The sequence below is a fragment of the Eriocheir sinensis genome, chromosome 1 (genome assembly GCF_024679095.1).
Source record: "Eriocheir sinensis breed Jianghai 21 chromosome 1, ASM2467909v1, whole genome shotgun sequence".
NCBI classification, from domain to species: domain Eukaryota; kingdom Metazoa; phylum Arthropoda; class Malacostraca; order Decapoda; family Varunidae; genus Eriocheir; species Eriocheir sinensis.
Genome location: NC_066509.1, coordinates 9,037,930 through 9,064,358, shown reverse-complemented (window position 1 = coordinate 9,064,358; position 26,429 = coordinate 9,037,930). Strand labels below are relative to the sequence as shown.

General features: G+C 47.2%; 1 protein-coding gene across 3 annotated transcripts in view; it reads right to left on the bottom strand.

The window, feature by feature from the left end:
• LOC126987108 (plexin-B-like) overlaps positions 1–26,429 on the bottom strand; it is a 224,008-nt gene that overhangs the window by 11,256 nt on the left and 186,323 nt on the right. For all 3 annotated transcript variants that reach the window (XM_050843929.1, XM_050843982.1, XM_050843844.1), the window contains 9 exons: positions 21,640–21,906; positions 20,943–21,529; positions 20,605–20,797; positions 19,169–19,405; positions 16,537–16,720; positions 10,447–10,589; positions 9,504–9,637; positions 6,411–6,612; positions 5,757–5,903 (listed from right to left, as the gene is read on the bottom strand). In XM_050843929.1, the coding sequence (XP_050699886.1) occupies positions 5,757–5,903; positions 6,411–6,612; positions 9,504–9,637; positions 10,447–10,589; positions 16,537–16,720; positions 19,169–19,405; positions 20,605–20,797; positions 20,943–21,529; positions 21,640–21,906 (2,094 nt within the window). The remainder of the gene's footprint in view (positions 1–5,756; positions 5,904–6,410; positions 6,613–9,503; positions 9,638–10,446; positions 10,590–16,536; positions 16,721–19,168; positions 19,406–20,604; positions 20,798–20,942; positions 21,530–21,639; positions 21,907–26,429) is intronic.

The window sequence follows — 26,429 nt, the reverse complement described above, 5'->3', positions numbered from 1 at the left end:
TCTCTCTCTCTCTCTCGGTAATGGGTGATAATGTTGCTACTCTATGAAGAACATTAATAACATCTTAATCCCTTTGTCTAAGAGGCGCCTGAGGAGGGAGGAAGCAAACTCGAAGGGGAGGAGGAGGGGGAGATGAAGGGGAGAAGGGGAGGAGAAAGGGAAGAAGGGAAGGAGGAAGGAAGAAAACTCAAAAGGGGAGAGGAAGGGGAGAAGAAAGGGAGAAGGGAGGGATAAATGAAGGAGGAAGGAAGCGAACTTGAAGGGGAGAGGACGGGGAGAAGGGGAGGAGGAAGGGGAGAAGGGGGGGAGAAAGGGACGAAGGGAAGGAGGAAGGAAGAAAACTCAAAGGGGAGGAGGAAGGGGAGGACGGGAGGAGAAAGGGAAGAAGGGAAGGAGGAAGGAAGCGAACTCGAAGGGGAGAGGATGGGGAGATGAAGGGGAGAAGGGGAGGAGAAAGGGGAGAAGGGGACGAGAAAGGGAAGAAGGGAAGGAGGAAGGAAGCGAACTCGAGAGGGAGAGGAAAGGATGAAGGAAGGGGAGGAGGAAGGGAGAGAGAGGAGAAGGGGAGATGAAAGGGAGGAGGAAGGAAGCAAACTCGAAGGGGAGGAGAAAGGGGAGATGAAGGGGAGAAGGGGAGGAGAAAGGGAAGAAGGGAAGGAGGAAGGAAGCGAACTCGAAGGGGAGGAGGAAGGGGAGATGAAGGGGAGGAGGGGGGGGAGAAGGGGAGGAGAATGGAAAGAAGGGAAGGAGGAAGGAAGCAAACTTGAAGGGGAGAGGAAGGGGAGATGAGGGGCAGTTGAGGGGAAGCATTTACGAAAGAGCCGCTGCAGAAGGGAATTTATGGGCTCCCCTCACTCACTCTCCTCCCCTTCACCTTCCTGCCCCTTCCCCTCCCCCCCCTCCCCTTCCGTTTCCTATTCACCCTTTCTCATAGTTACTGCTTAGCGTGAAACTTTCTTGTGGGATTAAATTGACTTAATGAGCTCAGGGGTAAGTCTCTCTCTCTCTCTCTCTCTCTCTCTCTCTCAATATGGTTATACGTTTATTTAATTCCCTAACTGATGTGCCCCCCCTCCACCCACCCCCCCCTTCTGCTAACTTTCTGCTTTTCCCTCCCCCCTCCATCTTATCCTTTCTTCCTTTCTTCCTTGCCTTCCTTTTCCCTCCGTTTTTCTCTCCTTCCTTCTTTCTCTGCTCTCCCATTCCCCTTCCTCCTCTGCCTTCCTTTCCATCCTCAATTTCGTACCTCCTCCCTTCATTCCTTTCTTTCCCTGCTTTTTCTTCCCCCATTCTATCTTCCTTCTCCTTTCCCTCCCTTCCATCCTGTCCTTCCTTCTCCTTTCCCTCCCTTCCATCCTGTCCTTCCTTCTTTTCCTTCATTTATTTCCCCCCTCCATCTCCTCGTTCCTTCCCTTATTCCTTCCTTCCCTGCTTTCCCTCCCCCCGTCCTTCCCTGCTTTCATTTCCCCTCCATTCACTCCTTCCTCCCCTCCGTCATTCCTTCCTTCCTTCCCTGCTCTCCCTTCCTCCCCCCTCCTTGCCTGCTTTCATTTCCCCTCCATTCCCTCATTCCTTCCTTCCTTCCCTGCTCTCCCTCCCCCTCTCCTTCCCTGCTTTCATTTCCCTTCCATTCCCTCCTTCCTCCCCTCCGTCATTCCTTCCTCCCCTGCTCTCCCTTCCATCAGGTCATAATCTTGCCTCTCCCCTCCCTTCGTCTGTTCCCGCGCCACAGCTGTTCCCATTAACACGCTTCTATGTCAGCAAACAGCAGCATGGCGAACTGATGGATGGGTCTTTATTCCCTACACTCTCTCCATTAGTTTTTATTCCTTTCTTTTCCTACCTTTTTCTATCCCCTCCTCCTCTTCCTTCTCTTCCTATGATTCAAGTTCACCTCATTCGTTTTCCTTTTCCTTCTTTTCCTTCTCCGCTTTCCTCTCCTCCTCCTCTTTCTCTTCTAATTCAGGTTCATTTTATTAGCTTTCCTCCTTTTTCTTCTTTTCCTTCTTCGCTTTCTTCTCCTCTTTCTTCTCTAATTCACGTTCATTTTATTAGCTTTTCTCCTCCTCCTTCTTCCTTTTTTCCTATATTTTGATTTTCTTTCCTCTTTCCATTTTTGTTTTGTCTTGTTTTTTTCTCCTTACTCCGCTTATTAATCTATTATTTTATCTATTCACTCTTTCTCTATTGTATTTTTTTGGGGGGTGGTATTCTGTTTCATTGGTAGATTTTATTACACTTATTTTTTCTTTCCATCATTCGTTATTGTATTTTCCATTTTCTCTTCCTGTTATCCTTTCATCCCCTCTCTATATCCCCTCCCTTATCCTTATTTTTCTTACCCTCATTCGATATTGTGTTTTCCATTTTCCCTTTATTCCTTCATCCCCTTCTATATCTCCCCCCCTTTTTTTTCTTCTCTCTCTCTCTCTCTCTCTCTCTCTCTCTCTCTCTCTCCCCCCCCTTGTGTCGTCCTATCTAGTCTCCAAATTTTTCTCAGTTTTCTCCATACATGCTTTGAAATATGTCCGCCGTTTATTACTGCATGAATTTTCTCCCCCCTTTTCGCATTTGTTTGGGTTAGTATCCCTTCCCCTTATCCCATCAACCCCCCCTTCCCTTCCCCTTATACCATCAACCTCCCTCCGACCTGCCCCCTTCGCCCCATCGCCCTTTTTTTCCCTTCCCATTTTCCTCCCTCTCCAAACACACTCAATTTCTTTTCTGGCGCCGTATTTTCTGTGCCCACTCAATTTACCCTCTGCTGTCCCCTTCCTAATTTACCCTCAAGAGTACTACTACCTCCCCGTCTCCCCTCCTCCTCCTCCTCCACTCTTCATTCTCCCGCCGCCTCTCTTCCCCTCTACTCTCCTCTCTCTCTTTTATTCTGTTCTGCAGTCTCCCTGACAAAATTAAGTGACTTTCTATTTATTTTTTCCCTTTTCCTTTGTTTGTGTGTTGTATATGTTATGTATTTCTCTTTGTCTTTGTCTGTCTATCTGTCTGTCTGTCTGTCTGTCTGTCTATATGTATGGATGGATGTGTCTCAAATTTATTATGCTTTTTTTCTCATCTTTCTCCTTTATTCATCTTTCTTCATGTTCTCCTTTAATGCCTCCACTCCTTTGTCCCCCCCCCCCACACACACACACGCACACGCACACACACACGAGGCACAGATGTTCTACAGGTACAGGTGCAGCACAAAGGGGAAAGTTCGGTGTTCTCTTATTCTGCGAATTCTCGGATGTACACTCAGACAAAAAAGTATCTTCACAATAGAGAATGGGACGGATAGGAAGTGAAAGTAGGATAAAAATAATAAAGTAACAGAGAAAAGACAAAGTGTCGGAAGCGCAATAGAGAGCCAAACGGAAAATAAGTGAAAGTAACAAAAAATAATCACAAGAAAGAAAAGAAAATACCGAACTAACAATAGGGAACCAAATGGAAAGTCAGGGAAAGTAAGAAAAATAAAGACAAAAAGAAGAAATTACAAAAAAAGTCTCGAAATCATAACAGGGAACCGAACGGAAAATAAGAAAAAGTAGGAAAAATAATCAGAAAAAGAAGAAAAAAAAATATGATATCGAACTCACAGTACAAAACCGAATGTTAAATAAGAAAAAGTAAAATTAAAAATAGACAAAAAAGCATCGAAATCATAACAAGGAACCGAACAGAAAATAAGAAAAAGTAGCAAAAATAACCAGAAAAAGATGAAAAAAATAACATAATATCGAACTCAATAGAGAACCGAATGTTAAATAAGAAAAAGTAAGATAAAAAAATAAACGAAAAAGTATAGAAATCATAACAAGGAACCGAACGGAAAATAAGAAAAAAGAAGCAAGAATAACCAGAAAAAGAAGAAAAATATAATATCGAACTCACAGTACAGAGCCGAATGTTAAATAAGAAAAAGTAAGATTAAAAATAGACCAAAAAAGTATCGACCAGAAAGTGAAAGTTTTAGAGAAGCTCACGTTTTCGATTGGTTTCGTTCCTCTCGTTACGTTAAGCCGGTCGATGTTTTTTTCGTCTCTAACAAAGGCATTCCGTGATTACTTGATTGATAGTTTTCGATTTTTTTTTCCGTGTTTGAATTACTTCGGCAAATGGATGACGGAAGAACAAGCGTTAAAGTAATTATTTGATAGATGTCTGATCTTTTTTTGACATTCTACTCTTTTTCGTCATTTTCCTTCATTTATAAGACAAAGGATATATAAAAATGTCTTAATTATTACTTGTATTGATGCAAGTTATTCATGTGTCAAAATAATGTCCTCACACGTGTTTAAATTGCTTCCTTGCTCTCGATGATGATAACTTTTACGAGAGGAAGTAATATAAAAATGTCTTAGATTATTACTTGCATTGATGCCGGTTATTCATGTGTCAAAATTGTTCTCACACGTGTTTAAATTGCCTCCTTGCTTTTAATGATAACAACTTTTACGAGAGGAAGAATATGACAACCGGCTATAAACTGTTACCTGAAGAAGTGATCAAAGTCTAACGCGGGTACCTTTTCTCAGTCACACGTGTAAGAATAATGTTTACTCTTGTCCTCAGTGATGATAGAAAGGTTCATGTGAGAGAGAGAAAGAAATGTAAATGGTGTCTTCCTTTGTATGCTTGTAAACTCTTTAATCCCGTGTAAGAGAAAACCTAAGCTTGTAATTCTCAAAGCTTCTCTCTCTCTCTCTCTCTCTCTCTCTCTCTCTCTCTCTCTCTCTCTCTCTCTCTCTCTCTCTCTCTCTCTCTCAGCAAAGACTCTCCATTACGCGGAGTAACATGTTCTACGTACTTTTTCACATTTTTTCATTTCGGAGTACTTACTGCCACCACTCCCCCATGCTCACCCACCCACCTCTCTCTCTCTCTCTCTCTCTTTCTGCCTTCCTTTCACACTCTCCCAAACGCACTCTCAAAACCCATTATCATTTCCTCTTTCATTTCCACTCCTATAATTGCTCTATTCACTCCCTTTCTTTTTCTTTTTTTCCTTTTGGCTTGTTTTCTAAAAGTCCAATTATTCTTCTCTTCGTAATTTTATCGCTTCATTATTTTTTTCGCTTATCTTTGTGTTATTATATTTTTCTTACCCTTTCATATAATTCTACTTACTCTCTTTACTTACTCTGCTTGCTTAACTTACTTTTTCTGTGTGTTTTTTTTTTGCTCTTTTTTCTTGCACAAATTCTAATCTTTTTCTCGCATGGCTTCCTGTTTCTGAATATTTTTTACTATATGTTCAATTATTCCCTTCGCTCTCCTTTTCACCCCTCCTCTTCACCTCACTTTCTCTATCCATCAGTGTCACCATCTCTCTCTCTCTCTCTCTCTCTCTCTCTCTCTCTCTCCACTAGTAATTTCCAGCAGTCAACTTTCTGTCTTTCACTTTCTCTCCCTCTCTCTCTACTTCACTTCCATTCCAAGTTTCCTTTTGTGCCCTTAATTACTTTTCTTCCCTCTCCGACCTTTCCTTCTTCTTCTCCTTGCCCCTCGTGTATTTCAATCTACTCGTCTCTCTCTCTCTCTCTCTCTCTCTCTCTCTCTCTCTCTCTCTCTCTCTCTCTCTCTCTCTCTCTCTCTCATTTTTCTTAGTCTATTTTTTTTGTTATCGCGTTCTCTCCCACACGATTTTTTTCTTCTATTTTTCCTGTACTTATATATATTTTTCTTTCTTTCTTTCTTTCTTTCTTTCTTTCTTCTTTCTTTCCCTCCCTCTTCCCTCCTCTCGTACTCACCACGTAGGAGTGAGTGATCTGCTCCCTCAGAAGGCGCTCCTCGGACAGGGAGTAGCGGGCGTCGTGAGTGAGGGCGTCCACGGGGCCTTTCTCCACCTGGTGCTTGATGGCCTTGAACAGCAGGAAGAGGGACGGCCCCGCGTGCTCCTGTGGGCGGCGGGGAAGGATGTGTTAAGGGGGTGTTGGTGGAGGGAGAGTAGAGTAAGAGGAGATGAATAGTGTCTGGTTATGGGTAGTGGTTGAGTGGAGGGGACAAGGATATGGTAAGGGAGGGGGAGAGTGGGTAGAGTAGAAGGGAGTGGATTGTGTAGTGGTTTTGCGTGGTAGTCGTTGATTGGAGGGGACAAGGATATGGTAAGGGAGGGGGAGAGTGGGTAGAGTAGGAGGGAGTGGATTGTGTAGTGGTTTTGCGTGGTAGTCGTTGATTGGAGGGGACAAGGATATGGTAAGGGAGGGGGAGAGTGGGTAGAGTAGGAGGGAATGGATTGTGTAGTGGTTTTGCGTGGTAGTGGTCGGGGAGTGTGGGGGGGGAAAGGTATCGTACTTTGTTTTGTGGTTGCCGTTACTGTTGTTGGTGTAATGTAATGGTCGACAAACGCCCGCTACCAACAACACAACACAACAAAACACACACACACACACACACACACACACCTTCAGGTAGTTGTACATGCACAGCGCCATCCAATTGGTCAGCATTTTCTCCACGACACTCTCGGTGCGCCGGAGCATGAGCTGGGGGTGTTTGGTGGCCACGCTCTTCTCCACCAGGCGGAGCAGCAGCAGCCTCAGCACCTCCGTCAGGTATTCCATCTTTCCCGCCATCGCCACCACCAGGAGGGACGCCACGTTCACTCTGGGGGAGGAGGTAGCGGCGTCGATGTCAGAAAAAAAGGTGGAGCATGTGTTAGGTTCATGAAGGTGGTGGGAGAGAGAGAGAGCATCAAGGTGACGTAGAAAGGAGTGTAAAAGAGAAGTGTATATGGGTGTAAAGGGAACTTGAATAGAGTGTAGCGGCGTCGATGTTAGAAAAAGATGTAAAATGGAGAAGGTGCGTGAAGGTAGTGAGAGAGAGAAAGAGAGCATCAAGGTGAGGTGTGGCGAGAGCTCGGTGGGGAAAGAGTGTAAAAGAGGAGTGTATCTCGCTCTGAAGGGGACTAGAATTGTGTGTAAGATTGGTGGAAGGCGCAAAAGAGAGTGGAAAAGTAGTGTCTGAGGATTGTGGAAAGAGTAAGAGAGTGCCCATGAACTGCACAAAAGGGGTAGTAAGATGAAAGGCTGAGTGACATGAAGGTGGATGTGATGGCGAAGCAAGGTGTGAGAGGGGACAGCTTGACGAGGTGGCCAGGTGAGGAGGTGAGAGGAGACTTAATTCAATAAGATGGAGGCTGGAGGAAAAGGTAAAGGTAGAAGATGGTGGAAGAAGAATAAATGGCGTAGAAGATGGCTGAATATAACACAACAGAGGGTGGAAAAGAGCGTAAACGAGGGGAGAGAAAATTGAAAAAAGGTTTGGTTAGGCTGTGAGGGAAAATGAAGGAGAGATTAGACGGTGTGAGAGAGAGGATAGGGGGAGGTGTGAGAGGGGGCGAGGAAGGGATGCTGGAGGCGTGAGTGAGGGAGAGATGATGGATGAGGGGATAAGGAGTGGATTAGGAAGGGAGTGAATTTAGGGGGAATGGAGGAGATGAATGAAGAGATGAGTGATGAGGGAAGTGGAGGAAGGGGAGGGAGAACAGGAGGAGGAGGAGGAAAAAATAATGAAAAGTAAATTCAGAAATAAGACTAACAAGCTTGAGGAAAAGAGAAGCGAATTACAAGACAGAAAGAAAGAAGAGAAAAGGACGAGAGAGAGAAAGGAATGAGAAAATAGAATATAGAAAGGAAAATACAAAAGATTGGAGAATGACATGAAAGAAAGGAAGAAAACGAAAGATAGAAATAAGGACGGAAGATAAGAGAGATAATAAGAAAATGATGGAGAGGGTGAACACGAAAAAAAGCTAATGGAGATACTGGAAGTGACGCGAAAGAGGAAGGAAAGAAAGACGGAAAAATGAATAAACGAATGTATGAAGAAGCGAAAGAAGGAAGAAAGAAAGAGGAAAGGAAAATACAGAATAATGTAGAGTATTGTAAAATGAATGGAATAGGACTGAGAATGAACGAAGGGGAAATTGAATGAAGAAATGTAAGTAGGAAGAAAGGAAGGAAGGAAAAGATTGAATAACATAAAGTAGAGTAGAATGAATAACATGAATATATCGAGAATGAATGAATGACGAAACGGAAATAAAATAAATAAAAACAAAATAATTAAACACGGAAATGACAGATAAGGGAAAGCCGCGAAAGGAAAAGGAGGAGGAGGAGGAGGAAGAGGAGAAAGATGAAGAGTGTGTCGGAAGGATAATAATAATAATAATAATAATAATAATAACTCGATCCTGTTTGCCCCGTGTGTTTATTTGCAATTTATTCTGTTTATCTTTTTCTCCGCGGCGCCTTTGTTTATTTTTTATCGGTGAAGGATGTTTGCAACGGCGCAGTTTGTTTGTCACGACTTGGGAACGAGGAAGCTATATATAAAAACTCTCTCTCTCTCTCTCTCTCTCTCTCTCTCTCTCTCTCTCTCTCTCTCTCTCTCTCTCTCTCTCTCTCTCTCTCTCTCACACTTATTACACCAAGCAGCCTTTCCCCAACACTGCTTACTATAAAAAAAACTAAGTAGTCGGTCGCCCCTTTCAATCTTCTCTCATACAAGCCCCACATTTCCCCTTTCGTAAGCCAACACGACCTCGCCGCCACTCCTTCCTACACGACTCATCTCCGCCAGACCCCCAAAAAACCCGCCCCGTCTTTTCTCTAATTAAAGCCAGCACGACACCTATATATTCATAACCTCTCTCAATATTGAACCAGAACGCTTTTACCCCTACTGCCCCTTCCAGTGCGCGCGTGTCCTAACGAGGGAAAGGGGAAGAGTAAGTGGCGAGGGAAGGAGAAGGGAAATCAGAGGAGAAAGAAGGGAACAGTAGGAGGGAAGCGGACACATCTATTACTTGTTCCTGATCTTGTACGGAGGAGCATATGGATGAAAGAGTGAAGGAAGAGGAAGGGAGATGAAGAGAGGAGAAGGAGGAGGAGAAGGAGGGATTTACTCGCCCATGATGTTTGAGTTAAAGGAGCAGGAAGAGGGAAGGAATGAGAAAGAGATCAAAGAGGAGGAAGCGTTACAGTAACTAGGAAAAGGAAATTGCAAAGAAGAGGGAGAGAGGGAGAGCCTAGCATTGAACCTAAGCGAGGATATGAGAACAAGTTATCCGCTTTTGATGACGGCATTAAAAGAAGAGGAAAGGGAGAGGAAAGAGAAGGAAAAAGATGTAAACGTATAAATTGCAGGAACAACAGAGGAAGAAACACTGTGAGGTAGATTGAGACAGAAGAAAGAAGAGGAAGAGGAGGAATGAACGAATAGGATAGAGATTCATGGATAAAGACTGCAGAAACGGAGGAGGAAGAACTACTATGAAGAGGGAAATTAATAAAGAAAGTAAGAGAAGCAGAAAGGAGGACAGAAACGGAGGAGAAAGAGACACCACAAAGAAGCAGATATATAGAAAGGGAAGAGGAATAAGGAGAAAAGGAACGCATAGATGAGAAATGAAGAAGCGGAAGAGGAAGTAACACAATAAAGCAAAACAGAAGAGGAAGAGGAAGAGTATCAAGAGGATAATGGCGACTTACTTATCTCTGATGTTGAAGGTCTTCTGCGCCTCGAGGGTTTCTATCAAGGCCAGGAGGAAGTAGCGGTTGCCCACAAGCTGCTCGAACTGCACCGTGGCGCTCTCCATCCCGGGCCGACACCCATTGGTCCGCATCTGAGGGGGGGAGAGGGGGGCGGTGGTGAGAGGGGGCTACTTAATAAGGAGTAGTTAGGGGAAGTGAAGGGGGAGAGGGAGGGGAGGGTACGAATTTGGAAGGGGGAGTTAGGAAGAGTGAAGGGAAGAGGGAGTGGAGGGGGAGGGGGGGCGACTTCGGAAGGGGTAGTTAGGGTGTGTGAAGGGAAGAGGAAGTGAAGGGGGAAGGGGAAGGGCTACATTTGGAGGGGTATTGTAGTGTGGAGGGGTGAGGCTGCAGGGAAGAGGAAGACTTATAGAGGGGTCGTGTGGAAGGCGGGGTGAAGGGTCGTGGTGGGGAGGGAGGCGGGGGTGAGGGGAGAGAGGTGAGGGTCAGGGGATAAAGTGATATGAGAGGGGAGAGGTGAGGGTTTGTGAACGATGGGAGGAGTTAAGGGGGATGAGGGGACGGCGGTGAAGAGGGGAGGGGGGCTTGTGGAGGGGAGGTTAAGGGGTGACGGTGAAGGGGAGAGGATGGGTTTTGGAGGGGTGGTGTGGGAGGAGAAGTTTGTAAGGGGAGTGAAGGGATGGCGTTGAAAAAGGGGGAACGCCTAATGGAGAGGTATTGTGGAAGGGGAGAAGGCAGGGTTAGGGGTCGTATCAGGGTGAGAATAAGGGGTCGTAACAGGGTAAAGGTGAGGGGATCGTGGTGAGGTCAGGATGAGGGGCGTGGCAGGGTAAGGGTCAGGGGTTGTATTTGGATATGGTGTAGAGGTCGGCAGGGTGAGGGGTCGATTCAGGGGTCGTAGTGGGGTGGGGTGAAGGTGAGGGGTACAGACGGACACACTCACCTTGGGGTCGTGCAGGATGGGGTGGTCCGCTACGCCGGGGAAGAACACCTTCATCACGTAGGTGCGGTGGTCCAGCGTCGGGATGCCAGACGACTCCAGGTCCGCCGTCAGGTCAGTCATGTCCGTCTGCAGCTCCGCGAAGGCTGGGGGAGAGGGAGGGAGGGGTTAGCGGACGAGGGGAGGAGGGAAGAGAGAGAAGAAGGAAAAGAAGGAGAAGAAGAGGGAGAGTGCATGTTAGCAGACGAGGGGAGGAGAGAAGAGAGAGAGAAGAAGGAAAAGAAGGAGAAGAAGAGGGGGAGTGTTAGCAGACGAGGGGAGGAGAGAAGAGAGAGAGAAGAAGGAAAAGAAGGAGAAGAAGAAGAGGGGAGTGTTAGCAGACGAGGGGAGGAGAGAAGAGAGAGAGAAGAAGGAAAAGAAGGAGAAGAAGAAGAGGGGAGTGTTAGCAGACGAGGGGAGGAGGGAAGAGAGAGAGAAGAAGGAAAAGAAGGAGAAGAAGAAGAGGAAGAGTGTTAGCAGACGAGGGGAGGAAGGAAGAGAAAGAAGAAGAAGGAAAAGAAGGAGAAGAAGAGGGGGAGTGTTAGCAGAAAAGGGGATAAAAGGGAGGGAGAGGCGAGGGTAGGTGGAAGAGGGAAAAAGAGAGGGGATATGCAAAGTTTAGTGGAAGAGGGGAGAGAGGGGTGGGTTAGTGGACGAGAGGAGAAGAGAAAGGAGATGCAAGATTATGTGGAAGAGGGGAGAAAGTGGAAGGTTAGTGGACGAGGGGAGAAGGTGGAGCGTTAGTGGTCGTGGGGTGGAGAAAGAGTATGAGAGGAGAGAGAGGAGGGGAGAAGCGAAGGTTGGTGATCGAGGGGACAGAGAGAAGGAGAAGCGAGGCATAAAGACTAGACACATGTAAGGCTACACTTCGAAATAGCTCTCGTCTTCGTTGTATATTCTCAGAACTTCTCCCCCCCCCTCCTCTCCCCCCCCACCCCCCGTCGCTACCACCCCCGGCGCACCTATCGGTCTCCAAGAAGATCTATAGAAAGAACTGATCCCATACTCCTTGACACAGGGCAGAAAAGCGGTTCCAGTGACTAAAATATCACATCACAGAGTATAACAGGAGCTGATGTCAAAAGTCAGACTAGAAGTAAGTGAAAGGGAAAATACACCCAAGAAGGTAAAAGTGAAAAGATAGACCAGGTGAAAATTGTAAATGAAAGTGAAAAGGAGAGTAAAAGTTAAAAGGTATACATGAGGGGGCCCGTTGCAAAGGCTCTCCCCCAAAACTAGTGCATCGGATAGGACTGTATGCCTGTACCTAAAGCCTGCATGACACCCAGCAGACCACCTCACAGGGACGTTGAAGTATTGGATTATTACCTGTCTCACCTGCTTTACCACCTGGTCTTGGTCTACCTTACGGGTTTAGTGGAATCCTCAGCCACAAAGCTTATCGCAAAGAGGGAAGGAAGGATGATGACGAGAGGAGGCAAGTGAGGGGAAGCAGTATACGGGGATAGAGTGAGTGAGTCGAGGCAGTGAGAGATGTAGAGGAGGTAAGGAGAAAGGGAGGGAGAGGAGAGAAGAGGGGAGAGGTAAGGAGTCGCAGTATACGGGAATAGAGAGAGAGAGTGAGTGGTGAGTGCACTGAGAGAGAGGAGGAGGAAGGGAGAAAAGAGGAGGAGGAGGGAGAGGGAGAGGCAACAAACGTAAGTAGAAGGTAAGTAGTAGTGAGGGCAATGTGGGTACAGGAAAGAAGGAAAGTGGAGGGAAGGCACAGGTAGATGAAAGGGTTGAGAGGGGAGGCATGCGAGGACGAGGGGAGGTAAACACAGGTAGAGAGAAAGAAGAGGAAGAGGAGGAAGAGGAAGAGGTGAGAGTACAGTTCATTACGCGAAGGGAGGAGGCAGAAGGAGAGCAAATAAGAGGCAGGTAATAGGGACGGGTGGAGGGAGAAGGAAGGGGCCGCTAAGACATAGAGTTAAGGACGGAAGGAGGGAAAGGGGAGGGGCGTTTTGAGAGCTTAGGTAAATAAAACTTTCCATATCAAAGCTAGGGCCATCTTCCTCCCTCCTATCTCCTCCACCCTTATATGTGACCCTCGTCGGTATTATAAGACACTTCCGGTTCTCCCATCAGCTATTTCTAAAGGTCAAAGAAGGGTTCAATCGTGTTCTAATGAGTGTTTCTTTAGATTCACGGCACAGAAGAAGAGTCAAACTACCACCTGGGCCATAAAACTACTCCTGGAAATGTCCCTAACTCCTACGAAAGCCAGGTCAAATATGTGAACTTGGGTGACGAAATGTTTAGTAATACGGCAACCTGACTCCGATACCTCCCCTTTTTTACCTCATTCCTATTCCTTCAGCCCCATTCCTCCTCATTCCTACTCTGCTTAGTCTGTTTGTATAGTTTTGATCATAAAGAGGACAGTCACTGCGCTCCTCCGTCCACCTTTCCTTACCTTTACTATGATCACCGGCCTCACTTTTTGGGGGTCCTATTTTTAAACATTTCGGCGCCCACGCTCACCTATATAACAAGGCTTTCGTATAGGAGTTTTAGGCATTTCCGGGGGTAGTTTTATGACCCTTCTGGTAGTTTAACCCTTCTTCTGGACCATGAGACTTAAAAAAAACACTCATTAGAACTTGACTGATCTCCTTTTTGGGCCTTGGAAATACTTGATGTTTGTGTGAGGTTTGGAAGCGCCTCAGAATACCGATCATTATATTTTCTCTCTCTTGTTGTTTTTCTCCATTTCTTCAACCGGTTTTAATTTTTATCTTTGGCGTCGCTTTATGAAGACTTTCCTGTATAGTTTTGATTATTAAGAGGACAGTCACTTCGCCTTTCCGCCTTTCCTTACGTCTACTCTTATCACAAGCCTGAGTTTCTTTATATTTTCCCCTTTCTCGTTTTTTTTTCACATTTTTCAATCCGATTTTATTTTTTTTAATCGTTGGAGTCGCTTTATGAAGACTTTCCTGTATAGTTTTGATTATTAAGAGGACAGTCACTTCGCCTTTCCGCCTTTCCTTACGTCTGTACTCTTATCACAAGCCTCAGTTTCTTTATATTTTCCCCTTTCTCGTTTTTTTTCACATTTTTCAATCCGATTTTATTTTTTTTATCGTTGGAGTCGTTTTCTCAAAACTTTCCACGACCTACTTCATCCATCACCGTCATCCGCGCCCTCACACGCCACGCACGCCCCTTTAACATAATCCTACCCACCCACCCACCCACCGACCCACTCACCCACCCACCTGCCTCACCCTTCACCCCTTCACCACCCCAGTCAGTGTAGCCACCCACTTCTCCCATCGCGAACTCCCCTCACGCTTCTCTATCCTGTTTCCCCTTCTCTTCTCTACCGTTTCCTCTCTTCTTCTCTCCTCTCTCCTCTATTTCTCTCCTGTTCTCTCACTCATCTCTTCATCTCCACTCACTTCACACTTTTCTCCCTTGTTTTATCTCTTCTCTCTCTCTCTCTCTCTCTCTCTCTCTCTCTCTCTCTCTCTCTCTCTCTCTCTCTCTCTCTCTCTCTCTCTCTCTCTCTCTCTCTCTCTCTCTCTCTCTCTCTCTCTCTCTCTCTCTCTCTCTCATCTCCCTTTCCCACAAATGGATTCAGAACTTAATAATTTGTCGGGAACCAAAACTTTCCGGCAAATGTGATGAATAATTCCTGGAGATTGATTGGTAATGTGGACGAGGTCGCCCCGACAATGGAACGTTCGCAAATTAATGATATTGAAATTCCGGAAACTGGGCTTACTAAATGATGCCTCCCCCCTGCCTCACCCCCTCCACCCCCTCCCCTTACCCCCACCCTGCTGCACCTGCCCCTTACTCTGCTACTCCCCTCTTCTCTCTCCCTCCCTCCCTCACCTGGTCATCCCTAGGTACTGATTCTCGTGTCCCTAATGACCTACCTCCCCATCTGAGCGTCCTCCCTGACCTCACTGCGCCGTCTCCATGTCTCCTTTCCCTCCATCTCCCCCCCCCTCTTCACCCTTTCACTTTACCACTTTGTCTGTTTCCCTTATCCTTTTCCCCTTTAGCGATTTCTTTTATTCTCCCATACTCATACACATACTCCTGTTATCTTTTGTTACCCCAAAATCACTGTACCCAAAACATCGCCCCCTTATACCCCTCAAACATCGCCCCCTTATTCCCCTCAAACATCGCCCCCTTATACCCCTCTAGCATCGCCCCCTTATACCCCTCTAACATCGCCCCCTTATTCCCCTCAAACATCGCCCCCTTATACCCCTCAAACATCATCTCCTTATACCCCTCAAACATCCCCCCCATATACCCCTCAAACATCGCCCCCTTATACCTCTGAAACATCGCCCCCTTATACCCCTCAAACTTCGCCCCTTATACCCCTCTAACATCGCCCCCTTATACACCTCAAACATCGCCCCTTTATACCCCTCAAACTTCGCCCCGTATACCCCTCAAACATCGCCCCATTTTAGCCCCTCACCCTCGACCTTCTACGATAACGTCCTCCCCCTCTCCCCCCTTCCCCTGCTCCCCCCCTCCCCCGCTCCTCCCCTCCCCCAAGAGTCTTGCGCATGGTGAGACTTATTGCCGATCAGAATTTTTCCCCGGGGCGCGTCAGGCCGGGGCTCCGAGGGCGAGTTATTGAGACCGCGACTCAAAGGAAAATTTATATCGTGTCACATTGTAAAACTTAACGACCCGCGACGCCGGTACACACACACACACACACACACACACACACACACACACACACACACACACACACACACTGGCGTACCCTACTAACACCACCACCACCACCACCACCACCAACGTCACCACCACCACCATCAGGTATACCAACAGCTTACTTACACACACACACACACACACACACACACGAGGCAAAGCGGAGGAATATTTTTTTTCGTCTCGGCAAAGACAATATCAAATTCATATTCAACCAAGGCGGCGAAGGAGGAGGAGGAGGAGGAGGAAGACGAAGACGAGCAGAAGGAAAGGGAGGGGAAGAAGAGAAGAAGGACGAAGAAGAAAAGGAGGAGGAGGAGGAGGAGGAGGAGGAGGAGGAGGAGGAGCCGTAAAAAGAGTTAAATCTCCACAGTTCTGCGTTAGTGAGAGAGAGAGAGAGAGAGAGAGAGAGAGAGAGAGAGAGAGAGAGAGAGAGAGAGCGAAAGCGAGAGCGAGAGAGAGAGAGAGCACCAAGGAACGTTCTAAATAAACCATGAACACTAACTTTTAAAAATTAATAAGCTCGAGGAGACATTTTCCTTCCCTCGGAGCGGCGCGAAGCTTTTATTCCTGCTTAAGTTTTCATTATATTCGCACCCTTTCCTTTTGTGGCTTCCTATCTCTCTTGTGTTAAATGATGGATGAATGCAGAGTAAGAATTCGTCCCCGTTATAACGTAAAATCTTAAGAATTCGTAAGATACATTAACGGTAGTAGTAATGGTAACAGTTCTCGGGCCTCCATCGATTAGAGTTGCGTTGTGAGCAGTATTCGTCTCCTTTTTAATTAGGCTGAAACTACAGGCGACGAGGAAGGAAAGGAATGATTGGTGAACACGGGAAATAGATGATAGTATTGTCTTCAGCATCTTACTTTCTCATTCTCTTTTTCGTGCCGCGTGTTGCCGAGGACCCCTTCAGAAAGTTTCCCAATCAAACTTTTAAAGCTCCGTGTGATTACCGTACGATTTAGGTTGACCGTTATTCATGTTTTTTGGGTAACTTTGCGGTCTTGTTTTGCTATGGTGCAGCTTAATTAATGCGTTATAACTCCTAGCCCATTATCAACAAAGCATAATTCATCAGCGGCGTCGTAACAGAGCAGAGAATCAATGAAAAATGTGGCCTGACGGTTTTTAATGATGGTGTTGTGGTCAGGAAGTTCCATATCCAGTCTACTTTCAAGTGGATGTCACAAAGCGTCTAAATCACCCTATAATATCTGTGCTTATATTGCTACTACTACTACTACTACTACTACCACTACTACTACTACTACAACCACTAATACTACACTCCAAACCGCCATCAGAACTACCAGGCCATAACACCCGCCATTACCCCCTCTCAGCCTTACCTTGCTTGCACTCCGAGCGAACATTAGACTCCAGCGTGTCCATCTGTATCTGTATCCGCTTGTACTCGCGCTCCGCCTGGTTGCTCTTCCTGCGGTACACCACCAGGATCACCATGGACACCAGCACCAGGAACAGGCCCCCCGCAGCCATGCCACCGATCGCCTCAGGGGGGAACTGGTACTCCTGTGGGGGAAGAGAGGAAGAGGAGGAGATGAAAAGGTGCTGATGCTGGTGTTGGATTCCTCTTATAAATGACTCGGTATTGTTGTTTTCTTCATGGGATTCGTGTATGTGTTGATTTCGCTTGTCTATGCTCGTCACATGCGTTCGGTTAATACCTCGAAGCGCGTCTATTTATTTTTATTTTTTATTTTACAGTAAGGGAAGCAGCTCAAAGGGAAAACTAAAAGAGGAAAAAAAAGCCCGGTGATCACTGCTCCTGTATAAGAAAGTATAGATGATTGGACAAAAGAGAGGTCAGTTTCGGGTGGAGAGGTGTCTCGGTACTCTCCTGGTGCTGGATTCCTCTTATAAACGACTCGATACTGTTGTTTTCTTCGTACGATCTATGCATTCATTAATTCCGCTTGGCTATACTCGTCACAATGGTTCAGTTAATACCTCGAAGGGCGTCTAGATAATTTTTTTACAGCAAGGGAGGCAGGTCAAGGGCAAAGAAGAAAAAAAACAGAACCCCCCCCCCCCCTCCCGCTAAACGCTGCACCAACAATAGAAAACAAGAGCGAGAGGCCAAAAGAGAGGTCAAATTCGGGTGGAGGGTTGGCCATACTAGGGTTTATAATTATCTTCCGCCGCTCCACACTCGATTCGATTTGGTCTCACACCCATACCGCACCTTAAAACATCCCGACTCATCGTTTTTGTAGCGTCCTAGACTGAGCCTCATATTACGTATTGCGAAGTGGTGAGCGCGTTGTAACTTTTGTGTACCGCCGAGTCTGAAACTTTGCATTAGCTTTGTCAACATGAATTAACCTTTGCACTAACTTCCGCGAGTCATGCTGCCGCTGCTTGTGTGTTAGTTAAGCCCGAGATATGTGTTGTGCATTCTGCTTGCGTCATGTTCCGTTCACGCAGCTCTTCGTCTGTTCTGTGTTGCATGCTTCGGTTTCTTTTCATGCTTGTGCTGTGTTGTTCCGTCCACGCTTAATGTACTTCTGTGTCATTCTCTGTGTATATGAGCGGGCATGTGTCAGTTTTCGTGTATGCTGTTTCGTTATATTCAGCGTCATACTTGGCACGCGCGTCTGTGTCATGCTGTGTCATTTTCATTGTGGGCGTCGGGTTAACAAAGCAAATAAGATGAATCACCTGCTTAGCTCCGAGGGGCGCCCAGTGCCTGCCCGCGGTGTTGCTGGACTAAGTCACTCATCAGGGTAACTTTGCAAATTAGAACTAAAAGGAGATACCAAAGTTTTCAGTGAAAACTAATACTGGCAGTCTTTTCAACCAAAGTAAATGGAAGACCAGGGACTATTTTAAAATTGACCCCACAACGCAGTCATATATTATAAATGCCCTAGAAAATCAATTAAAAGACAGCTCTGTGAATGACATTGTAGAAATGGATAAAATTATCCTAGAAACTGACAACCAGACATTGAAAAGACAGTTAAGAGTAAAAACCATTGATACCGACAAAATCAAGCAACAAGTGTGGATGACTAAGGACATTAGAAGTGAAATAAAAAAGGGAAGGGAGCTAAATAGAGAAAAAAAAGAGAGAATACAATACAGTGATCAAATAACAGCTGCTGGAGGCATACAACGCCCTAAAGAAATAAGTGCAGGTAATGATAAACCTCAGTGTACTCTGTACAGGGTTTAAAGACGAGGACTTCACAATGAACACTTTATTTTATGCAGACGACATGCTGAGTCTGTCACAATGATGCTAAACAGTGCATAGGACACATCACCACCATAGGGCAGGAGTATGCCCTGAAAATAAATCTAGCTAAGTGTAACGTCCTAATCTTTAACATAAAAGAAAAACCAAGTGAGATAGAAGGAGTTAACGTTGTAAAAGAAATAAAGTATTTGGAAGCCATTAACAACATAGGGTGCAGTGAGGTTTATGAAAGTTTGGAACATATAATAAGGTGACATAAGATAAACAAGCTCTGTGCCAGCAACCTTACAAAGAAAACTGGACTGCTGAACTGCTACTTGAAGACCACATTGACAAAGAAGAAGCGAAACGGGTTTTGTTTGAGTCCTCGAAAAAAATGGAAAAGCAGCGGACTACAACCACCCAAGAACAGACAAGAGTAAGCAAAAGGGAGGCCGTTGCAAAGGCTATCTCTTCGACCTTCAACTGAACTGAACTGAGAAGGAGAAGAAGGAGTTAGAGGAGGAGGAGGAAGAAGAGGAGGAGGCAAGAGAGAGAGGGAGAGAGGGCGGAGGATGAGGAGGAAAAGGGAAGGGGGGGGGGGTGATGGGGTGAGGACAGGAACTGAAGAAGAAACTGCCGCGACGGAATTCAATTAAAACACCATCAGGCCAGAGCGTCGACGCCTAACGAGTCCTTAACTTGAGGGAGGACAAAGACAGAGGGACAGGCAGGCAGACAGACAGACAGACAGAGAGAGAGAGAGAGAGAGTTCACACCTTGATCATCTCGTAACGGAGGTAGCCGATAGGGAATCTGAGGTTCTGTCCCATCCTGACCACCACCAGCGGCAGGTCAACATCGGTGGAGCGCCCCAGCTCGTCGGAGGGCGGCGGCTGCAGCTCGGGCGGCGTGCACACCAGCTGCGTCAGGGCCAGCGAGGTGACGTTGCATTGCTTGGTCCCGATGGTCACGTTCACGTCCGACTCGTCACTCGCCAGGTTGAGGTTCTCGCCCTGAAAGAGGTGGTGAAGGAGAGGTTAAAGGGGCTATTACACTGGGCAAATTTTCCGTGGATCTTCAGTCAAACCACGATTTCCGCTGGCGTGGTTCTCATATTTCCGTGGTTTTCTGACGTGTCCACGATCTTCCAAAGCTAGAGGTAGAGTTCCTTGAAGGACGGCGGTATTACTCACCATCATCAGCAATAACAAGAAACAAATGAGAACCACGCTAGCGGAAATCGTGGTTTGAGTGAAAATCCACGGAAAATTTGCCCCTTAAGTGATGGAGGAAGCTGCTCAAGGTTTGATTCTAAGGTCTTCCCCGGGTTGTATCAATGTTCTAGGCGTGAAGATGGTGAGATGGTGAAGGACAGTTTGAGTGAAGGAGGCAGCTGTTCAAAGTTCGATTACATTTTTTTTTCCCGGGTTAAATCAGTGTTTTAGGCATGAGAAGGATAGCGAAGGAGAGATCAAGTGGCGAAGGTGATTTTGTGATGATAGAAACTATTCAAGATTTAATCCTAATATCTTCCCGGGTTTTATCAGTTGCATGACAGAGGTGGTGGAAGAGAGATTTCGTGATGGAGAATTCTTTAGGGTAGGTACTGATGTCTTTCTGGTGCTTTATATACGAGCCTAATGGTGAAATATGGTTGGATGATGGCTAAGACTTTTATCGGAGGTTTGTTGAGGTTAAATTTCCGTTCTTTTTCAGGTTTTAGCCACAGAAACTAAACAAGGAAGGGGATGATGGTGATTGGTTTAATTACTATCACTATGGTGGGGGTGCTTGTGGGGTTGTCAGGGGGGAGGGAGTAACAGCGTCGGGTAGGGGAGGGGGGGCACCTGGGAGAGTGATATTACTGAGGGAGATGGTTTTGATGCAGCGGGGGAGTATGGCAATTTATTATTATAGGGGGAGTTAGTGGCATGTGTAGGGTGATGGGGTGGAGGGGCGGGGTGTTGTGGGGAGAGCTGATTGTTGTCGTTGAGGGATGTTAGTGACGGTTATGTCTGGCGGGGTCGTTGTGGTGGTGGCATTTTTTGAGTAGTGATGGGGACGGTTGGTGTTATGGCGGCGGTGGTGGTGGTGGTGGTGGTGATCTCTGTGATGGGATATCGTATAGCGTAGGAAGAGTGGTGAGAGGGGTGGGGTGGGGGGGGTGTAGTGGCGTTGGTGGTGTGAGCGTCGCCTCGTTGCCGCGACTCACCTCAATGACCAGCGTGTCGCCCTTGTACAGCTTGATGTCGTTGGGGAACCTGCGATACTCGGGGTCCAGGACGTAGATGAGCGAGCGAGCCCCCGAGGACAGCACGTGGCGGAGGTTCCTGACGGAGGCCACGTTGTCCATGATGAAACCCACGTCCAGGGTGATGGAGTTGCCGAAGTTCTGCCGCGGAGACCTGAAGGGAAGAGGGAGGGAAGGGTGAGGGGAAAGGAATGGGAACGCTGACCGCTGGGAGGGTATGTGCTTCAAGTGGGTGCCTCTTTACGGCTGTGGCTGAGGTAGAATGAAGTTTGTTTATCTTGTCTGCGGCGTGTGCTTACCTAGACACTTTGTGGGAGGTCCTGGCCTGCGCCCTGGGTTCTGGAGCGGTCTCTGGGGCGCCGCGACGCTCCCGTAGCATGGCGAGTAGCACGGCGCGGTTGACGGGCGGCGAGGGACACTCCATCTGATCGTGGCTGAGCACACGACACATGGACGAGTTGAGGACACGGTCGTGCAGCAGGACGGTGATGCGCGGCGACTGGATGGCGTCCAGCTGAGTGCCGTGCACCGTCAGGAGGCGGCCGCCACTCCAGGGACTGTGGCGAGGCTTTAGTTCCAGGACTTTAGGGTCGGGCGTGTAGACGAAGGGCGAGGCGAGGGTGCGGCGCGCGCCATCCACCGTCACCGTAAGTGTCCGCACCGTCGCCGGCAGCGCCTCGCCGTCCTTGCCGCCCTCCCCCGACGCCCGCGATGTGACGCACACCAGACGGTGCGACGACGACTGCGTCTTGTTGACGATGCACGGCAGGTCGTCGAGCATCGCCGCCACGTGGGAGCCAACGTTGAGGAAGCGACCGCTGATGGAGAGCACAGTGCCGCCCGACACCGGCCCGCGCGTCGGCCACACGCCCGTCACGCTCACGTTCTGAGGGACGGAAGGAACAGGGCGTGAGCCATAGGATAGATGTGGTGCTGCTGGGGCAGAGCACGTTACAGTTGTGAGAGAGAGAGAGAGAGTGTGTTTGGGATACTTACGGTGTAGGAAAACTTGACGGTGGAGCTCGTGGTGCCGGCGGGCGTGGTGACCCGCAGCGGGAAGTGCAGGTCCTGCGTGGTGGAGGTGGGCGTGGGTGCCGGACCCGTGCGGCACGTGATCTTGACGGACACGTGGTACTCGTGCACCTCACACGGCACGTCCCCGATGAATATGTTGCCCTGCACGTCCTCCTCCCGCAGGCCCAGGTTACTGCCCTCAATGGTGACCAGCGTGCCGCCCTCCAGCGGGCCCGCCAGCGGCTGAATCTGGAGGGGAGAGGGACGAGAGGCAATATTAGCGATACTGCTCTCAGAATTTCATATTAACACCAACGTCATCATCATCTGACAACAACAAGAGCAACAACAACAACAACAACAACAGCACGAGTGGTTGCCGGGGGTTGCAGCGTAAAAGTTTCCAATAATGTCAGTTTTCACCCGGAGCAAAAATATAGCGGTGAAATTTTTAATATATTATGAGCGAGGCGAGAGGTTGGGAAGGGGCGAGAGTGGCGTATAAGTGATGGCGGCCCTCGTCGTATATTGACTAAAACAACCATCACTTATCGATATTAGACAAGCCTGAAATCCGCGTCAAAATCCATTACGTCACGCCTAATCTTTCTCCGGACTGGCCGCGTGATGGATGACGTCACCGCCGACACCGCATGATGGATCGTGATTGGACTGGTTATTTTTTTCCCTCCGCGATGGCGCGTCAACACAGGCCAGCCAATTAGTGAAGGCGATATTTTCCCCGGCAATCCTTCACACTCCTTGCCACAAAGCCGATAAATAAGTGTTGATGGGAGCGATAACCCCAGATCAAGGCGAGCGTTCCCATCCATTAGAGGCGGGTTGTTAGTCCTGGTATCGGGGCGGCCAGGCTTACCAACAGGACTAATTTGGCTTAAGGCGTAAGGAGCGAATGTATAACTTTTACTTGATCTTGAGAGAGAGAGAGAGAGAGAGAGAGAGAGAGAGACTCCTTCCTTACTTCCTCCATCTCGCTCATCATCTTAACTTTAATGCAAATGGAAGGCAAACACAAGCCGTCTCCGAGGTGCCAAGAACGACCATAATGAAAAATAAACACAGGTCACAGGAAAACTCTCTCTCTCTCTCTCTCTCTCTCTCTCTCTCTCTCTCTCTCTCTCTCTCTCTCTCAATCAGTCTGACAATTAAAAAATCTGCCTTGTTTGAAAACGAAAAAGTATAAAAAACACACACACACACACACACACACACACACACACACACACACACACACACACACACACACACACACACACACACACACACACAAAGATTTGCATCCAAAGAACAAATTGCACCGTGTTTGTTTTTCGTTTGTTTTATTTTTCCCGTTTGGATTCGGTTGGTTTGCATAGACCATTGAAAAATATGAAAAAAAAGAGAGAGAGAAAGAATGGACATCAAGTTTCCCCCCAAAACCAAAGCGAACAGAGAGAGAAAATCGAGAGAATTCGCCAAAAAAATAAACAATTACGAGACGGACGCCGGGAAAACAGATGCAATATGTGCCGGGGAGGGGTGATGTGTGTGTGTGTGTGTGTGTGTGTGTGTGCGTGCGTGTGCGAGAGTCCGAACGTATATGTATTCTGAAATATGTTTAAGTCTCCCCTTCTCTCTCCCGCTCATAACGAAAACGGGGAAAGGTAAATGACTACAGAAAATGGCATATCATAAGCGTGGACTTAGGTATATTGGCTTCATCTGTCCTCGCTCCACCCTTCCCTTGGTGAGCTCTCCGCCTGTTGCCTCGCCTGCCTCTCCCTGTCTATTCTCGTTCCAACAGTCCGGTCAGCTCATTCAGTCCCTCTCCCTTGCTCCCTCTCTCCCTCCCATGGAAAGCTGAGCCACTAAATCCCCTCGTCCTCCCATAGAGACTCGTCCACATAAAAAAGAAAAAAAGGGAGGAGCAGAAATCAACTCGCCCATCGACCATCAGCCTCCCCTTCCCCGGCCTTACCTGCTCCCGTTTCATGTTCCCGATCCTTTTTTCTTTTTTTTTTTTGCTTGCTTTTCTGTTTGTTTTCCATTTTTATCCTATTCCCTTTTCCCTTTTCTTTACCGTTTCCCTCCTTATCCTATCTATTCCCTCGTTTCCTGCTCTCGTTAACCTTTTTATTTGATTCTATATGCCTTTTCTCTATCATATTCCCTTTTCCTTTTCTTCCCTCTTTTTTGTCTCCTTACCACAATCTATTCCCCCTGTTTCGTGTTCCCGTTCTTTATTTTCTCCTTCTTTATTTCTATTTCCTCTATCCTTTTCCCCCTTCTCCCTTTTATCAATCATTTTCCTCTTTACCCTATATATTGTACGCCCCCTTTCCTCGTTTTCCTTCCCCCTTTCCCTGTTCCTCCTTTTCCCTTTCTCTTCTCCTCCCTTCTGTTTTAGTATTTCGCTTCTTGCCTTTTCTGTTTAATGTCTCCTTTCGTCCCTTACCCCACCCTCCTCCTCCTCCTCTTCTTTTCCTCTTTCCCTTCTCAATTTTTACTACTCCCCTTCTCCCTCCCCCCACCCCCCCTAGTCTAAAGAGAAGGCATGACACATCACGACAAACACAACGCGACACTTTATCAATTTCTACCCCATTTCCTTTCCCGTGCACGCTCCTGGTTGTGTTCCCTCCCTTCCTTTCCTTCCACTCTTGACTCCATCTCTTCCCCCGCTCCGTTCCCTTCCCTTCCCTTTCACCTCCCCTTCCCTTTTGACTCCATATCTTCCTACGTCCCCTGCTCTTCTCTTTCCTTCCCTTCCTTTCCCTTTCCTTCCCTTAACTCCTATATCGCCTCCATCCTTTCCTCCGTTCCCTTCCCCTCTTATCTTTCCTTCCTGCTCCTTCGCTTTACTTATTCGCCACCCTTCTCTCCCCTTCCCTTCCCTTCCCTTCGCTTCCCTTCCTTTCCCTTTCCTTCCCTTGGTCGACTCCATCCCTTCCTCTGTACCTTTCCCCTCCCTACTCTTTCACTTCACATATTCCACCACCTTTCTCTCCCATTCCCTTTCTTCTCTACCCCATCCATTCCTTTACCCTTTATCTCTACTCCTTACTCCCTTCCCTCACTCGTCATCCCTGCCTTCAATTATTTTCCTCTTTTCCTTTTTTATTTCCTTTCCCTGGTCTTTCTCATTTCCTTGTCCTCCAATACTCGCTTTTTCCATTTCCTTTTCCTCCACCTTCGCTTTTTTCCATTTCCTTTTTTCCACTCCTTGTCTTTTAACTTTTCTTTTTCTTTCTCTCCCGTCATTCAATTTTCCGCCAATCCTCTCCTAGTCCTTCTTCTTTCCTCCGTTGATTTCTTTCTACGCTTTACTCCCATCTTATTCTTTTTTTACATTTTTCCCTTCTATTCCATTTCTTTCCTTACCTTCCCTTATTTACCTTTCCCCTCTCTCCCTTCTTTCTTTTCCCCTCTCCACCTTCCCTTTCCTTCCTTTCCCTTCTCTTCCCTTTCCTTCCTTTCCCTTCTCTTCCTTTCCCTTCTCTTATCTTTCCTTCTCTTCCCTTTCCTTCCTTTCCCTTCTCTTCCCTTTCCTTCTCTTCCCCTTCCTTCCTTTCCCTCCTCTTCCATTTCCTTCTCTTCCCTACACTATTCTATCCTACTCTACCATTCTCTCTCTCTCTCTCTCTCTCTCTCTCTCTCTCTCTCTCTCTCTCTCTCTCTCTCTCTCTCTCTCTCTCTCTCTCTCTCTCTCTCTCTCTCTCTCTCCACCCTTCCTGGACTGCGAAACAACACTCATCCATTTTCCATTCCCCTCTAACGCGAGACAGTAAACCTATCCACCACCACCACCACCTCCACCACCACCACCACCACCACCACCACCACTACTATCCTTCCCGTTCCCACCACTACACCTTCCTTCCTTTACTTATCCCCCCCCCCCCCCCGCAACGCCCTCTCACTATCACCACCAACATCACTACTATCATCACCACCACCAGTAACACCAAAATCATCACTACCACCACCACCACCACCACCACCACCTGACGAAAATGATTCCCGCTAAACCAAAATATTATCACAAAAGAGACAGATGATTTGGACCTGTTGGAAGAGAGTTATGGGTGAAGGGGGAGGTGTCAGGAGGAGGAGGAGGAGGAGGAGGAGGAGGACGAGGAGGAGGGGAAGATCAGGAGAGGTGGTGAAAGTTTATGGAGAGGGGAACCTATGCGTTTGTGTGTTGTGAGAGAGAGAGAGAGAGAGAGAGAGAGAACGCAGACAAAAGTAATGAATATAGCAAATGGACAAGGAAAAAAAAAGTAGAGGAGAAAACTAAGAGCAAAAAGGTGAACTACATGGTGTGTGTGTGTGTGTGTGTGTGTGTGTGTGTGTGTGTGTGTGTGTGTGTGTGTGTGTAGGGCCGTGACGCAGGTGGCCTCAGCCCGCCCGTCCATCATGGAGGTGACACACACGCCGCCGGGACGGAGAAAAAAAAAAATAAGGGAAGAAAAAACGAAAGAGAAAGAGAGAGGGAGGAGGAGGAGAAAATAACAGCTCACACATCCAGCGACGCCCTTGATAGATAAATAGAGCGATCGATAGATACATAGACGGGGTGATATATAGTTGGGTTCACTGATGATAGACATTGACTGACTGATAGATAAGTAGGAAAGTGATAGATAGTTGAATGATATATGGGGGTGATAGATAATGGTGCAGGCTTAATAGATACATACATAGGGTGGCTAATAGATATAAGTCGATAAAGAAAAAATGGTGAATAGATAAACGGCAGACTGATAGATAGA